The 16,800-nt window shown below is 41.0% G+C and overlaps 1 protein-coding gene across 1 annotated transcript in view; it reads right to left on the reverse strand.

Annotated features, from left to right (window-relative positions):
• The window catches only part of fancm (FA complementation group M), a gene marked incomplete at both ends in the record, with an annotated part of 57,709 nt that overhangs the window by 19,704 nt on the left and 21,205 nt on the right, over nucleotides 1-16,800 (reverse strand). Inside the window, 9 exons of the mRNA XM_080850766.1 lie at nucleotides 4,248-4,403; nucleotides 4,633-4,787; nucleotides 6,150-6,390; nucleotides 6,701-6,907; nucleotides 11,921-12,105; nucleotides 12,346-12,438; nucleotides 12,543-12,635; nucleotides 12,954-13,086; nucleotides 13,544-13,675. Coding sequence (XP_080706892.1) covers nucleotides 4,248-4,403; nucleotides 4,633-4,787; nucleotides 6,150-6,390; nucleotides 6,701-6,907; nucleotides 11,921-12,105; nucleotides 12,346-12,438; nucleotides 12,543-12,635; nucleotides 12,954-13,086; nucleotides 13,544-13,675 — 1,395 coding nt within the window. The remainder of the gene's footprint in view (nucleotides 1-4,247; nucleotides 4,404-4,632; nucleotides 4,788-6,149; nucleotides 6,391-6,700; nucleotides 6,908-11,920; nucleotides 12,106-12,345; nucleotides 12,439-12,542; nucleotides 12,636-12,953; nucleotides 13,087-13,543; nucleotides 13,676-16,800) is intronic.

Genomic DNA, 16,800 nt, shown 5'->3' on the forward strand with positions numbered 1-16,800 from the left:
TAAAAGTCTTAATAAACAAACCAATAATGGAGATGGAACAGGTGCTGGGTGGGGAGGAGGGCATGACCCCTTGTGACCCTTTAACTTCTTTTTGACGCATTCACCACCAAAAAGATTACCCTTGATGGGATTACAGTGCAGAGGTGACTGATGGGTCCTTCACCACAGAGGAGACAGAAGCACTGTGCTGGAGCTACACTCTGAAGCCTTTAATCAAATTTTTGGTTCCATTTATTTTGGTTTCTGTGCTGTTTTAATCTCAAACTCAAAAGCACAGCAAACATCTGAGAGCACACTGCTGTACACCTAATCACTACACTGAACTTCTCACATTAGAACACACAGAAATAGCAGCTCAAAGATTAGAAGAAACATGAAGAGGACTACAGTAGCACAAACCTCTCCTTATTTTATCTGTGGCTGTAATCAGAACGACCCTAACACCGGCACCACAGATGGTCTGCAAAAACAAACCAGAACCCTGACGTCAAGAAAACAAAAAGGTCAACAAAGGATCTGAACCAGGTCAGTGGTCTATATAACTGACCTGGTGAGCACTCTTCGATCTGGTATTTAATACCCTGGGCCTGGGTCCTTAATCCCTGCAATAAAGGGTACCACGGTATCTGACCTTCCAGAGATGATTATCCAACCGTGCAGCTCTTAGTATACTGCACATATGTGATCCAAACTCGCATGTTAAACCACTTTAAATCAAGGTAGAGTTCCTCTTCCTGCTCGGGGGGGCTGCATCTAGGGCATTTCTCTTCAGAGCTCTGCGTATTCTCTGGACCCAAGTTGTTTTTAATGTGGTGAGAGTGCAGTGATCGATCCAGTGTCTTAGCAATACCTGCCCAATTGGGCCTCGCTCTGGTTAACACTGACCTCCTTAAGTGAATGGAGTGTAAATTGTGTCCCAGCAGTTCTGGCCGCGTGACTCACATATCTCGCCGCATGGTCTCGGTGAAAAAACGAACAAACAAGGGAAGGAGGAATTGCCTTGATCAGTTCAGTAATCATGCGCTGTCTTTTTTATTTATTTTATTTATTATTTCTGACTTTAGTAACTCTTTCTTTAATATAGTTCCATTTGTTTTTGCTTGGAATAAAAGATAAAAAAATCAGTGCTGAAGCCTTAAATTGAAAGGCTTCCATTTCCAAGAGGCCATGAGAGAAAGTGCTCATCAGGATATGAAGAGCTATGGAGATGGAGATATTACTGAAGCTACCCTTTCACACTGGTGACAAAGACATCCAGGCTGAATAGAGGCTCTCTACTGACATGGATGCCCTGTCCTTCAGATGAACAACCCTGTTCACTTGTGAAAAAAAAAAAGCCAAATCAAAGGATATACAATAACTTCACCACAGACCTCCAAAAGGGATAGGACTCTATCTAGGGACTAGAGCATATAATAACTTTATTTTTGTGTTTGTTGAATACTCTGTACATCCATAGGAACAGGATGTGGAATACTTTTTATGAATCCTTTGCTGGAAATCATACCTCAACACTAACACCCTTGACCTGTGGTGTCAAGAGGTCCATCTTGGGGCATTTTTTATCCAACCTTTTTAAGCTACCACTGGGACATATAATGAAAAACAGTAAGATTTCTTATCATAGCTATGCTGAGGACACCCCAATTTATTAAGCTACCTCTCACCTAATGACTATGGTCCTTTTGAATATCTCTGTCAAAGCATTGACCCAATTGACAGCTGGATGTCTCAAAATGTCCTTCAAGGACAAAACTGAAATTATTTTATTTGGAAAAGTTGAAGGGAGATTTTAGGTTGATACTCATCTTAACACAAAATAACTTAAAGCAGCACAACGGATCAATAGCTATTTGTAACGGTATGCTAGCAGCTAAAACTAACGAAATCTCTTGAAATGTGCTGACTTCGACATTATGACAAACTAGTTACTCAACGACTGTCCTTACACAGTCAAACATCAAGCAAGTGGAACACAAGACAAAGCAAGACGGCAAATAAGCTATTTACTACTTAGGCAGACAGTAGAAATTCGGGCTGCCACAGGCAAAACTACAGAACAAAGTTATATGCCTATGAACCCTGGTATGGCAATGGCACGGAGGCAATTCTCCATATTAAAAGTCATTGTAGCACCCCAATTGTTTTCAAGCTGTTATTTTAAGGTTAAACTGCTTATCCTAACCCTAATCCTGAAGTATAATTGTTGCATTGTGTTACTTTAAATGCGAAGAACACTGTTAAAAACAATGGTGTCTTAATTGACCGCAAACTCAGTTCTCAGCCATGTGAAAGCAAAAAGAATAGTCAAACTAATTCAACTATTAAACAACTTCAGGTTGTACAAAATGCAGCTGCTAGAGTTCTTATGAAAAGAGAAGAACTGACCACATTACTCCAATAATTAGTAGGGGTGGGGGATTCGATTTTCCTCGATTCTCTCTAAAAAGATTCTCTCTCGATTCAGAAACGTTTATAATCGATTTTGTAATTTAAATTATTTATTTATTTATTTTTTTTTTTTTTACATATCCATTTTATGTTGAAATGCAAACTACATCGATTATTGGATTGTTCATTAAAAGTCAAAATTGTGACAAGGAAAAGCTTTTTCTCTAATAAAAAATAGAGAAGGTTATTCATCTGCTGATTTTCTTTAATTATCAAACACAAAGTAGGAAGTGTAGCAAAGACTCTGAGTAGCAAACTCGAATGTTTTAAAAGTCGAAATGGATTGATAATCGTTTTAACGGTTCAGAATTGATAATCGATAATCGTTTTTTTTTACACATCCATTTAATGTTGAAATGCAATTATCGATTGATTATCAATTTTAAACCCATAAAACGATTATCGATGCATTTCGACTATTAAATCATTTGAGTTTGCAACTCAGAGTCTAAAATCACTTCCTTCTTTGTGTTGTGTGATAATTAAAGAAAATCAACAGATGAATTACCTTCTCTGTTTGCTTTATTAGAGAAAAAGCTTTTTCTTGTCACAATTTTGACTTTCTATGAGCAATGCAATAATCGATGCAGCTTGCATTTCAACATAAAATGGATGTGTTAAAATTATATATTTTTTTTTTTTAATTACAAAATCGATTTTAAATCGATAATCGATTTAAAATCGAATCGTTGACCTCTGAATCGGAATTGAATCGTGAGGTGCCAAGATATTCCCACCCCTAACAATTAGGTCCTGTCACTGGCTTCCAGTAAGTCACAGAATTGACTTTAAAGCACTGCTGTTTATAAGTCACTAAATGGGACAGGGCCAAATTACCTCTCAGACAGTACAGCAGTACACACCTGTTTTTATATCTCTCAGATCACTGGAGAGAGATCTGTTGGTTATACGTACCGTCTTAACACGGTGAAGAAGCCTTTAGCTGGGATACTGCATCGACCTGGAACAAACTTACGGATGACATCAAAGGTACTCCAATTGTAGCCAGTTTCAAATTTAGACTTCAGACCCAACTCTTCCCAGCTTTTTGTTAACTGATTGAACGTTACTGTTACTAGACATATACTTTAGAATAGAATATTACTACGTTTGATTTTTGTATTTATTTATAATGTTCTTTTAGCTTCGTTTTAATGCACTTTACGGTTTTAATCTGTTATTTTATATAAGTTCTTTTATCTGCTCCTTTGTAAACCACTTGGAATTGCCAATGAGAATCAATTGGGCTATTTAAATAAACTTGCCTTGCAATCAGCTTCAAAAGACAGCCGCTCTTTGTATGTTTTTGCCACTGCAAATTAATATATTTTTCAACAGACAGATTCTGCACTCGCTGTACTCAGTACGTACCGATCCCTGCCTGGCATAATGGAAGTAATTGGGCTTTTTGTGGTCACTCCTGACGTATTATTATTAGATGTATAGCCTACTAAATGTGAATCCGAAGTGTTGGCTGGAGTATTGCTGTAGCGTAAGTGGGGAGAACTTCGACCTATCAGCTGCCTACAGGGATGTCACTAGTTGCCACAGTTGACTTAGATTAGCCATGTGAGAAGCATTTTTGTGTGTGGAAAAGAAACCATCATGTATGCTCGTAAAACATGGTCATTTGATGAAGAATATAACATGAAGTTTCAATCATACGAATTCACTGAATGGAGAAGCTTCAGCTGTGTAGTACTAAAGAAAAACAACAGGTTTGTTAAAAAGGAACCATTCCATGGTGCTGACGTCTTCTTCTACCCACCCGCCCACCCACGCCGCGCTCTCCTCACCTCCTCTTGTTTCAGGTTGTCGATCAAGTCTGTGATGGCAGTAAAATGGAGGCAGCGCTCAGAGTGGCCCACCCTGTGTGTGTACTGAGGCCGGTTTTGCCAGTGCCTCCACTCCCAGAGAGAAAGCTCTTGCTTAGGTCCATCTACAGCCTCGCCCTGCATTAAGACAAACACACATGCACACACACACACACACAGACACACACACACACATTTTCATTTACGCATAGATGCATGCACAGATATCACATACACTTTTTTAAAGCAGCTCACGAGAAGGCAAAAACGCTCAATTGCCTTGTGATTTATCCCCCGAGTCAGCTTTAGTGCAGTTTCTCACTGATAGTAAGCGGAGCAGCAGGTTTGAGTGGACTGAGATGTGTACCTGTGGAGGGGCATCTGCGGACAGAGACAGGAAATGGGACTGAGGCAGCGTGGGGTGGGGCTCGTCCTCTCTCAGCTGCATGGTGGAAGACCAGAGAGAGAACTCAGCTGGACTCAGGAATCCATCTCTCTTCTGGTTCTCCTCAGGAGATCTCACTGAGTACAAGAAAAAACACAGACACACACATACACACACACACACACACACACACACACACACACACACACACACACACACACACACACACACACACACACACAGACACAGACACAGACACAGAGACACACACACACACACACACAAAATGTTCAGTTAAGAGTGAAGTCTAAAGTGAAATGACATATGAGACGTGACATTCAGACTAAGGACATTCTTTGTGAATACTTGTGAGGTAGGAGAATTTTATGCTTGGGGTCATGGTGAAAGCCAAACGTGCCTTTGACTACCTACACCTACAAGGTGGCATGTTCTTTAAGCAGTAGTATGATATGGTTGTTCGTGTAAGACATTGGTTTGGAGTGGAGGCCTATACATTTCAGATGTAAAGCTTGCTTTAAGATGGGGATGAATTGCAGCAGAGGACAGATACTCAAACGGGGAGTAATAGGGGTCTACAACAAGCAAGACCATCCACATACCTCAGAAAACCTTTCACCATGATGTGGCCAATGGCCTCTCCATCATGACTTTACCATAAATGCTGACACATGCTCACTAAAGTAAAATGACGTCAGTGTGCAGTGGGTATTCTTTTTCAGCCAGTCTCTGAAGAATGTGCGTACTATGAGAATCCCTGCTTAAGATTTCCAATTAGCCCATATTCACCAAAGTCATAAAGAGCCTGGTGTTGGCAGTTCGGGGATGGGTGATAAAAGTACATCTGTCAACAGCTATGCAACTGAAATCACCTTTCAAGAAAGAAGAAAATAGAGAAAACTGCACACATTTGGACAAAGAGGAGATGGCTGTATGGCACATAGATCAGTGAGTAGCTGCTTTAGTCTTTGGTATGCAAGTATTTTTACAAAAAAAATCTAAAAGCCACACAAAAATATCCCCACAGGCTCCTGTAAGTCAGTCACACTTTACAGCCAAGGCAGCATATTCCTCTCTAAAAGTCTGTTTGTGATTCCTGCGCTTTAAGCAATATGAAGCTCAGGAAGGTTCCAAATCTGCTATTGCGTCTCTAAAAAACAAGAATCACATTGATTAGTGGGGCCAAAAGGATAAGAAGCGGGAGATGGAGTGAGAGGATATTTCAAGAATCTGTCGATGGTTACGTTTTTGAATTCTACAGCTATTTGTGAGCAACTGATCAGTCAACCATTTGAGCCAGTGGGTTGGTTTGTTCTCTCTATCGATGTACTGTGCGGTCTCAGCCAGAGCGCTAGTTTGTCTCTCAGTCTCTATACAGTGAGGTTTCAGCGAGAGCGTTAGTTTGTCTCTCAGTCTCTATACAGTGAGGTTTCAGCGAGAGCGTTAGTTTGTCTCTCAGTCTCTATACAGTCGAGTCTCACCGAGAGCGCTGGGATGCACAAGGGACTCTCGCCCCTCTGCAATCGACTTCCGACCCTTACTGGAGCGCCGGCTGGTGTCCCTGGCTTCAAACTGGCCACAGGTGATGTGCATCTTGTGAACGGTGGGGGTCAGGCCCTCTGGCAGCATGCGTGGGCTGTTGGGGAACATGTGGAAGCTGCTATTGTTCTGCAGGATGTTCCGGTTCACACTGCGCCGGTTACTCTGGCTCTGATTGTATGTCTTGACACACACAGAGAGAGATCAGTTAGAGGAGCAAAAATGCTTCATGAGTTGAGTCATTAGACATTAGCCTGGCTTAGCAGCACAGCATGAACAATAAGTGGTAAGTTGAGCTGAGTTTTTGAGCAAGAATGTGCAAATATCATCAGAACACATGGAGCTGTTGCCAAAATGCATGACAATACCATATTTTGTTGTTGACACAGGCAGACACAGGCACAGACATAGGCGCACTCACACACATAGACACACACACACGTGCCCTCACATACACACACACGCTTATACCCTCAGAGCTGTCATTGCTCACCCTCTCCTCGCGGCCCTCGGCTAGGATGACAACGATGCGCCCCTTCCTGCGGCGGCCTGTGCGGCCCATGCGCTGGACCAGGCGGATGGGGCTCTTCTGCGCATCAAAGCACACGATCAGGTCCACCTCGCCGATGTCCAATCCCTCTTCACCCACACACGTGGACACCAACGTGTTGAAGCCACCTTCTTTAAACTTCCGCACAACCTACACGACAGCAGGATCGTTACGGTAACATACGGTTATTATAAGTGGCTATCGTGTAAATCATGGGTCGGGAACCTGTGGCTCGCGAGCCACTACTGGCTCTTTTGCTGACAGCCAGGGCTCTCGGACTAAACGTGTAATCAAGGGATCAGCCTAGGCCTAGTAGAGGGCTCAAATACCAGTCAATACTACTTCTATTAAAATTACAAGGCTTCGTGGCAAATACGTAGGTATATCTGAGTGATTTAATTTAACTTTCCACCTCACTACATTTGAGCTGGTTGCCATGCCAATATCAAACAATATCAGAGATTACGTCAACGAGAAAAGTTTAATTGTTAAAGTTTATAGGCTGGAGAAAAATGTCGAAAAGGAAAAAAAACCTATCGTGCATCCCTGTTTCTATCGGAGATTTGTAAATGGAGGTTGCCGACCTGACCTCGTCTGACATCTGGGTGGGCAAGTTCAAATCACTGAATGATCAGCTGGTAGGAATCGCACGTCAGTGAGCACAGCTTGCGAGCGAACACAAGTGGACTGACATGGGAAAGCTTCCATCCGAAGACAAACTGATTCTAAAAAACTTGGAATGAACTGCCCTTTACATATCGCACATTGCAACGTGTAAGTATTAATGTGGTAACCATGTTCGTTCTTTCTCACATATGAAAAATATAAAGACGAACCTGCTCCCGCGTTTCAATGATGAAAGCCTGGAGGTAAGATCCATTTAAAAAGGACAGACCTCAAACTTCCCCACCATCTTTAACTCATGACAGCGTGAGACAACCAGTCTGCTTTAAAACATGTAGGCGGCAGCTAAATAATTCACCAAATCTTTGAATTTTATATCATGTCTGCGGAAGAAGGATCATAAAGCATGATTCCTCCCAGCACTCCAGGCACTGATGTTTAGACAAGCAGGGAACTCCAGTGCATTTCACTCATGTAACCTATGTGTTTCTGCATGACAACCATCTCCTAAAATAGACACTGTGCTAAATACAGCTGTGTCATACCCCCCATGTTGGTTTCTTAAACTGGTTTCTTCTGTGGGCAACTCCAATTGAATAGATATTCCAACTGTCACTGGTACCTAAAGAGCATATTAAAGAGCACCATGGTGGATGGTATTCTTTTTATTGTATTCTTTTAATTTTGTGGTATACTTTTTTTGTTTGTTACTATTACAGGTTAAATGTGCAGGGTGCTGCAAAAAGTGTTCATAACCCTCCTCAAGATGTTGATTGTCCAATTAATCCATCTGTTTAAAAGGCTTCTTTTGCAATAGAAAAAGCTGAGGGGAAAATGGGGGAGATCTCATAAAGAGACAGAAAAAGTTCTGCGTGAGCAGAAGCTGTATAGCCTACTAAGGGCCTGATTTACTAACATGCGACCGCTGCTTAATCTGCGCTCGCACATTAACGCACGGTGTTTCCCCGCATTTTCCGTGATATTTACCAAGCCAGATCAGCACTGGGCAATCATTATTTAGCGCACCGTTAAAAGACGGGAGAAATTGCCAGCAAGTTACTGCCCACCATGGAGATTCGAGGACGAAAAAACTAAGGTTCAGCGGAGAGGAGATAGATATAGCTATTGTTTCACATTCGCTCAATCACTGAAACTGATTCAATGGGTTATATTGTTGTTTTGCCCGCCATCACCTACAGCGAGATGTTTAAAAGAACACGATTATAAATAATATGCTATTGGTGGCATTAATGCATAAACTGTCTATTATAACAATATAGATGTGTACATGGCGAGATTAATACGTTCTACAAGGGACATGGGTTCACTACAATATATCCCCACTGAAACAAATACATTTACCAAGTAGCCAGGCCTCTCCAAAATCACCGTTGCTCAATCATGGATAGATGGTACTATTCCGGAAGATAAAACTGTCATGGACAGACCACTACCACGTAAGTAATGGTCATGTTGGGATCACATATGACCTGGACATTCATTGAATATGTGTGCTTTCTGTTTCGGTAAACGTGTTCGTGGATTGAAGGTGGGACTGTTTGCATGTGGGTGCAATCAATGGTTCCAATTACGTTCGGAAAGTTTGCGATTTCCAAAGAAGTCCTGTTTGATGTCTTTAATTTCAGCTATGGCAGTGGGGAAATGTATTGACCAGTGCGCGGTAGCAATGCGTCGAGTACCTGGGTGAATATTTGGCTGAGTGAAGGCTGAGATATATACTGCTGATGCTATAACTGTTTGAAATGATCCGATGCCAATATTTGTTATGTTGTCCTGAGTTTAACAACTGATGGAATGGAATGTGATCTCCGGTTGGAGAGTTCGATGTCTCTGATCTGGTTCAGTAATTGAAGTATTGCGTGGCTGGTTAACCTGTACCGTCTAATGATTTGTGGTTCGCTTAACTGAAAATGTGTTATACGAGTTGAAAAAATTATTTCTGTGCGCTGTCTCTGTCTTCTTTCTTCGCCTTGCTCTGCTGCCATGTCAACGTTTTCAGACTCAAAGGAAATGCGCTTCCTGGTTAAGATGTGCTTTTATGAGGCGGAGAATTAGCCCGCAAATCAGGGACATGCGCTCGACAGGCAGTTTATTAAATACCACGCAATACATCATTAGGCGCACTTACCTTCTCTCCTCCCATTAAATTGCGCTCCATGCCCACGTTCCACCCACGTTTCCACCCACGTTTCCGTGCCCTCCCCTGTTCAAACCCACAGGCGTTAATATGCGCTGCGCCCCCTTAGTAAATACCGTTTTATGTTTACGACCGCTATTTTACGCCAGAAATGGGCGCAATCCTGTTAGTAAATCAGGCCCTAAATGTGAATCCGAAGTGTTGGCTGGAGTATTGCTGTAGCGTAAGTGGGGAGAACTTCGACCTATCAGCTGCCTACAGGTGTGTCACTAGTTGCCACAGTTGACTTAGATTAGCCATGTGAAAAGCATTTTTGTGTGTGGGAAAGAAACCATCATGTATGCTCGTAAAATATGGTCATTTGATGAAGAATATAACATGAAGTTTCAATCATAAAGTTGGACAAATGGTGAAGAAAATAGTCCCCAGATAACTCGACAGTGTTCTGTTTAATTTAATAAATCTATTTAAAAATTTTAAATATTTCTATCCATTTCTATCCAATGCCAGACTTAAAGTAAAAGCCCTGTGCTTCTGTTTATATTATTATGTTTATTTCATTGTTTCAACTCTATACAATGTGGTTTGCAAAATAATGACCATAGGAAACTGTGGGTCCCAAGGCCAGACCACTTTACAATCACTTCTTTAAGCTAGTCCTACCGCCCGGCGGTGGAATGGAAACCCAATAATTGGAAAGCTGAAGTGGTTTGAAGTGTATGGCATACAAAAATAGTTCAACATTTCAGTTGCATTTACCACAGTGACAGATTTTGCAGCTATTATGGAATACCTTTGAATTCAATATTACATAAATAAATATGCCTGTAATATTAATAAATGTGGCTACAAGATACATTCTGAAATAAATATATAAATAAATGTATTCAATAATTTCATGGGGCTTTCATTTTTATAATGTCACAATTAGTTCCCAGCTCTTTATATTTCTAACTGTTAAGACCAAATGAATGGGACGTGGTTAACTCACAGATGCAGACCTAAGTAACACCAAAAGACGCGCTTCCAAAGGCCACTTCAATGTGATGAACACGTCTGGATTGTGAAACTTCGAATTTCTGTTCAGATTATGATACCTTAAACAATTTCACCAATTTCTCTGGATTTCACTGCACCAAATTGAACAAATGACCCCTTATTTTAAAGATAATTTATTGTAGATTTAGACTAGCCAATAAAACAACTTTTCATTTGTTGACCAACTGGACTGATTTTGTGGTGTCACGCATCATATTAGGTGTCTGCTTTAAATTACGGCTAATTCGAAAACATCAAGGCCTGTGAAAGAAATTATAGTATATAATGGTAGTGAACATAAGAGGCATGATCAAGCAGCTGCTGAGACAACACGAGGTTGGCCAGCATAATACCCAAAATGGTAATCTTATTTTGGTAACAAAGGTCAAGCTGAACTAATGGGAATGGGGGTAGGCCATTAGGAACCATCTCAGGCAGCATGTCAGGATACCTGATTATCATACAGAACAACAAAGGTCGCCAGACCTGTTTGCATTAGAAGCCTAGCTCATTTACATTTAAAGCTTAGGAGGTGCGTTTTAATTAACAGTATATATGGCTAGAGTGGGAGATGCTTATTGTTCAGATCTGCACCGCTGAATCCTGAGTATGTTCCAAGTGCTTAGTTACTGCACTATACACTGGAATAAAGACAGATTGATGCACCAACCACAAACGAAACTTCCTTTTTTCTTATACCTCAAAAACAAAACGATATAAAAATAACATGCTGATGAAAACTCAATATATCCGTATTTTATGACATCCCTAACACCTACGCCTGAATCCACATTTAAAAAACACCACATGTACTCTGCAGGTGCACACAAAAACACATCTCTGGTGTCAATGAGGTCAACAGATTGCCCACAAGCTGATGCCCTTTAATGGTCCAAGCTTAACACATGGGCAAGAAATCTGTGTAGCCTGATGACTAAAAGAAAAAGTAAACTAGACATATTGCGTGTAGAAATGTAAGATGAGCTGATTAAAACAACCTTGCTGATTTAATAAGTTATTTCCACCACTCGAAAGGCTGTGGCATTGCTGTATTGATTTAGATAAATTGTGAATGAAAAGCTTTGTAATAAAACAACAAATAGATATTAAAGAGCCATTATGGATCAAAAAGCGAAAAGAAGAAACGGCATTCTTTTTCCATTGCGTATGTGGGCAATTATTGAAGGACCAGATGTTTACAAAAGATTTCGAATAACAGCAGGAAAAAGGACAAGCTTAAAAGGAAACATTCCTTGTTATTTAGGACTGATTTTGGAGCTTTGTCAAGATTGGGCCAGTACCTACTTAAGAGAGTTGTAAAATAAAACTTAATTGATGTTTACCTCTAACTGCTCTTTCTGGGTGAACCCTCGCACCCCTTTGCCTGCAGAAGCCTGGCCCATGAAGGTCATGACGTTGACAAGGGGCTGGTGGCGATTCAGCATGGTGGCGATCTCCTGCACGCTCTCTCGGAAGGAGGAGAAGATCATCACTCGTGTGCTCAACTCCTGCCCTGCCGCCCCAGAGCCTGATAGACAGAATTCAACACACAACATGCAAACACACAACACAGTTGTTGCAAAAAACCTGGGATGGAAAACAAAATCGTGCACGATGTGCTGTGCACGATGCTTGCCTCCTTCCATGGAATATGAATGCAACCCAATCATAGGGGAAATGCAGAGCGAAGACAAAAAACAACAAAAATTAACAGCGGAAACTTGACTAGAATGACATTACACCATGACACTCAGTAAGAGCTACTTACCTGAGGTTTCTGACCATGCCTGAAAGTGCTGCAGCACCACCTCATCTAGTTTCTGTAGTTTAGGATGGCTGTAGAACAACGGCTCCTCAGGCCCTGGAGTAAGAGAAAATGATTAAAGCGGGTAAGGATGCCAAAAAGACGACACATACATTTTTTTATGTACTTTTTTTAAATATCCAAAGGAAATGACAATGTACCTGCAGTAGGCCTGACAAACATGGCCTCCATCTCCTTGTACAGGTCCATGAAGTCCATATTCCTCTGAAGCTCATTTCTGGCTCGAGATGTCTCTATATATAATCACACACACACACACACACACACACACACACACACACACACACACACACACACACAGTGACAGTGACAGTGACAGTGAGAGAGAGAGTGAGCAAGAGAAAGCAAAATAGCGAGATTACAGGAGAGACAGAAAGGAAAATGGAGTTTGTGTAAAATATTTGCAAAATATAGAAACAGCATATAGCCTCTTTGATGTAAAGATATACTTTCACACATTTGCAGTCAATAATAACTAGTCGGCCATGGCCTCTCTAGAAAGAAAATGTACAGACTACCCAAAATGAGCTCTTACTGCCTCCTGCCATTACCTTTAGCTCCTCCCATGATGCCTTGTGTGAAGATGAAGAGAGATCTCAGACCCATCTGCATAAGCAGCTCATAGCCGTGATACAGGCTGATGCACAAAGCAAAGTCCCCTTCTATTGCACCATGCTGGGCCCCCTGTATAACACACATCCGGTGATATAAGCCTGTGGTAATACGGTTAAAAAAGTACTAATGCCAGTAATACAGTAATACAACTAATGTGTATTACTATCAGGTATGATATTTACATTATAAACTACATTAGTGCTAGCTAGCACCATGTTTCATCAGTCGAGGTATGATACCATCACATTGGAGTAAAAGAATTGCAAAACTCTCATTTAATTTTAATGGCACTTATATAAACTAGGCGGAGCTGCAGACAGAAATCAGAGAGTCTTCAAAATGTAATGTCATTGATTTGACCTATAGGTAACATAGGTTATTATGCACAAAAAGGTACAACAAAAGTTGTGTGTGTGGTACTTTGACAATAACATACTCAAACTGTCCCGACTCTGATATGCAGGCACCTTTCTGCATGAGACACTACTCAGTGACTGAGCCTGGTGGCTGTGCAGGCAGGACCTACCTGAACCTGTGGTGGCGGGTTGCTGCGGAACTGTTGGCGGGCTAGGATGAGCTGGTACTTTGTGAGCGATCGGAGGTCACGATTAGACAGCAGCCGCAACTGGGTCAGACGTGCCGTCAACCTCTCGAGGACCTGTGTCCAACAAAACGACCAGGAGATGAAGCAGTGTGCAATTTACAGGGGCAACTTTTAAACCCGCACAATGCAGGATTGGAGCAGCGTCCTTTATCTAACTCTAACCGTTTCAGATGGTGCAATGTGTGTGTGTGTGTGTGTGTGTGTGTGTGTGTGTGTGTGTGTGTGTGTGTGTGTGTGTGTGTGTGTGTGTGTGTGTGTGTGTGTGTGTAATGTGAATGTATTTTATCTTTTATATTTTTGTTAGCTGAACAAAATTTCAAAATGCTTGGTTATTTTTAATGAGTGCAATACCACAACATGATGAATTCAATACATTTACTACAAATGGCAAAGCACATTTCAAAGCCCTGACACTGATTATACACCCACACACATGCCCATACACAGACACATGCCCACACACACACATACAGTCGTAGGAGATTTTATTTATAGTTATGCTGACTCACTCAGAAAGAGAGAGAAAGAGAGAATAACAGATTTTGGAAGTTCAGAGAGGGCCTTCACAAAATAGACCAATTGCCAACCAAATAATATAAAACATCTGTTAAAGAAATCAAGGGCAAGAGCATAAAGATCCAGGGTTTCATGACTGTAATTATGGTGTGTTGTGTGAGAGAGCTTGAGGATAACCACTTTCAGGTTAACATGACCCTTTTTACAAAAGCTGAAAACGGATGGGAATGGAATTATTCTTGTTAATGGTAAAACTTTAAAAAAATATAAGAACTTACTTTTCTCTAAATGCGGCATGGATGCTAATTAAAAAGAGAGCATCTCGTAGCTTGTTTCCCCCTTTATCATACCCTTCTCATCTCAGGCTGATGATTTATCATCTGATGATGCCATCAATTGTGGCACATATAACTGAATGATATATGACAAGCGCTTGGGGTTTATTTAAGATAAGGATTCAATAACACCTGTTAAGTCCACTGACCTTCATCAATCTGTGCACAACAGCACTTTTAATACATCAGTGTTGAGTGTCTGCCCAAAGTACCGTGGTGTCAAACATGATTCCAGCTCACTTAGCTTAGCTGAGAAAGAACTAGAAGTGGGTAAGTAGATTTTGTTGTCGTTGTCTTTTTGAGTTCTGTTTCATTTGTGGGTTTCTGAAAGTGAAAGTAAAATATACAGTATACACCCCAAAGAAAATATGTCCAGATCATTTAAACCTTCACCTCTCTACAGTCTACATTAAGTGCTTGTTTGTCAAAAGATATGGAATGTGAATGAATTTTATATTAACTATTTTTGTTAGCTGAACCCATTTCCAAATGGCTTGGGTATTTTTAATGAGTGCAATACCACAACATGATGAACTGAATAAATTAACTACAAATGGCAAAGGACATTCCAAAAGCACATTTAAAAGCCCCAACACTCACTATACACACCTTCAATCAAGGAATGGGCCACTATAGTTAATGAGGTCCTGATGTAAATGAAATTAGGGGGGAGTCGTAATTTTTTTGCAGTTTCATAAAGCTCGTCTCCACTCAACCACTCTGACGAGGCAGCCAGCTGAAGCTTTCTACAAATCATTACATAAGAAGATTACTGGGTAAAATTAAATCAAGCTTCCTGGGACTCTCTCCTTCTCGCTCTAATACACAAACATAAACACAAACAAATCAAGCCCATACACCTCCCGTGTTTAGACTTTCTGTCTGCTTTGTGTGTGTCAGAGATACACACACATTGTGGATGAAAAATTAGGATACTCAACAACCTCATCCTCCATGATCACGGACACATAAAGATACCCACACACATGCCCATACACAGACACATGCCCACACACACACATACAGTTGTAGGAGATTTTATTTATAGTTATGGTGACTCACGTCACGTTATGGTGACTGCTCATGAACTGCACTTATAAAGCCAGGGCAGCCCATGTCAGAGAATTTCGCTACTGCCTGTGTATCTAGCATTTATCGCTTCAAGTGTTCATCTTAATGCATTGGTCTACTTAAAGCAATTTTATAGGTGGTTTCTTTTAAGAGAGTTAAGTTTTTGCTTTTGTGTTTGTAATATCAATACTTTTTCAATATCGTATATATTTCTCCTTTCCAAATCCACAACTCCATCTGGCATTGCCCAGAAAACAACTGGAGAGAAAAGCTAAACCTAAACAATATCAGTTAAAACACATGCCCAGACACACACACGGACACTCACACACACAGATGAAAGCCAGTGTTATCTACGTCTAAATACAGATGATAACACAGTCGTAACAATCAACATGCAGAGAAAGAAAACATTCAGCAAAAACATTCAAGATACAGTTTACACTGTGTGCATATGATGGCATTTACATCATGTCAACCTCAGTTGAATCTAGATCGAAAAATCTAGATCGGCCTATTTGTGTGTTGGGGTGTATGTGTGTGAGTGTGACATATACACACAAATTTGGCCAATGTTGCCAAATAAAACATTCCTTCTGATAAACAATGCAGTTGGAGAATAAAATAGCCCAGAATTAAAGACCAACATCACTAACATGGTACCATATGGGTCTCAGCACCGTTTGGAATTTTACTCACACTGCTACAGGTGCACTGCCGGTGCACCTCCCATCTTCCCATCTCTTTTTTTTTTGGCAGGGGACAAAGGCGCGTTTAGCGGTCAGAAAGAGATTAGGATTGAGATTAAACAGGTGACAGATTGAGGCATCCAGGCCCTCGCTGCAGGAAGTCACAGTCAGCCAAGCAGGCGGGCGGAGGGAAACACTGGCGCGTGATCACAAGGGCTGATCATCAGATATTTTTTTACGCAAGGGTTTGCCCGGGAACGTGACATTTGGGAACACTGCTGATTGGGCTGGATTAAGGAGGCCATTTGACAAGCAAATGAACATATTAAACTATTGAGATGCCCAGTTACAAAGCCACCTAGTTTGTTATTACAGTCACCACCGATGACCTGATACACCATCTGAGGATATTTCTGCATGGTGTGCGTATATGCAGAGACAAGCACTGGCAGGGAAAAAGGGAAAGACAGATGACAAAAATGATGGACAGACAGACACATACAGAAATAGAAAAGAAAAAGATTGGATCCCGTCTCTTCTAAGTTTCATTCAGAAACAGGGCAGAGGG

Source organism: Sprattus sprattus, assembly GCF_963457725.1.
Source record: "Sprattus sprattus genome assembly, chromosome: 13".
NCBI lineage: Eukaryota > Metazoa > Chordata > Actinopteri > Clupeiformes > Clupeidae > Sprattus > Sprattus sprattus.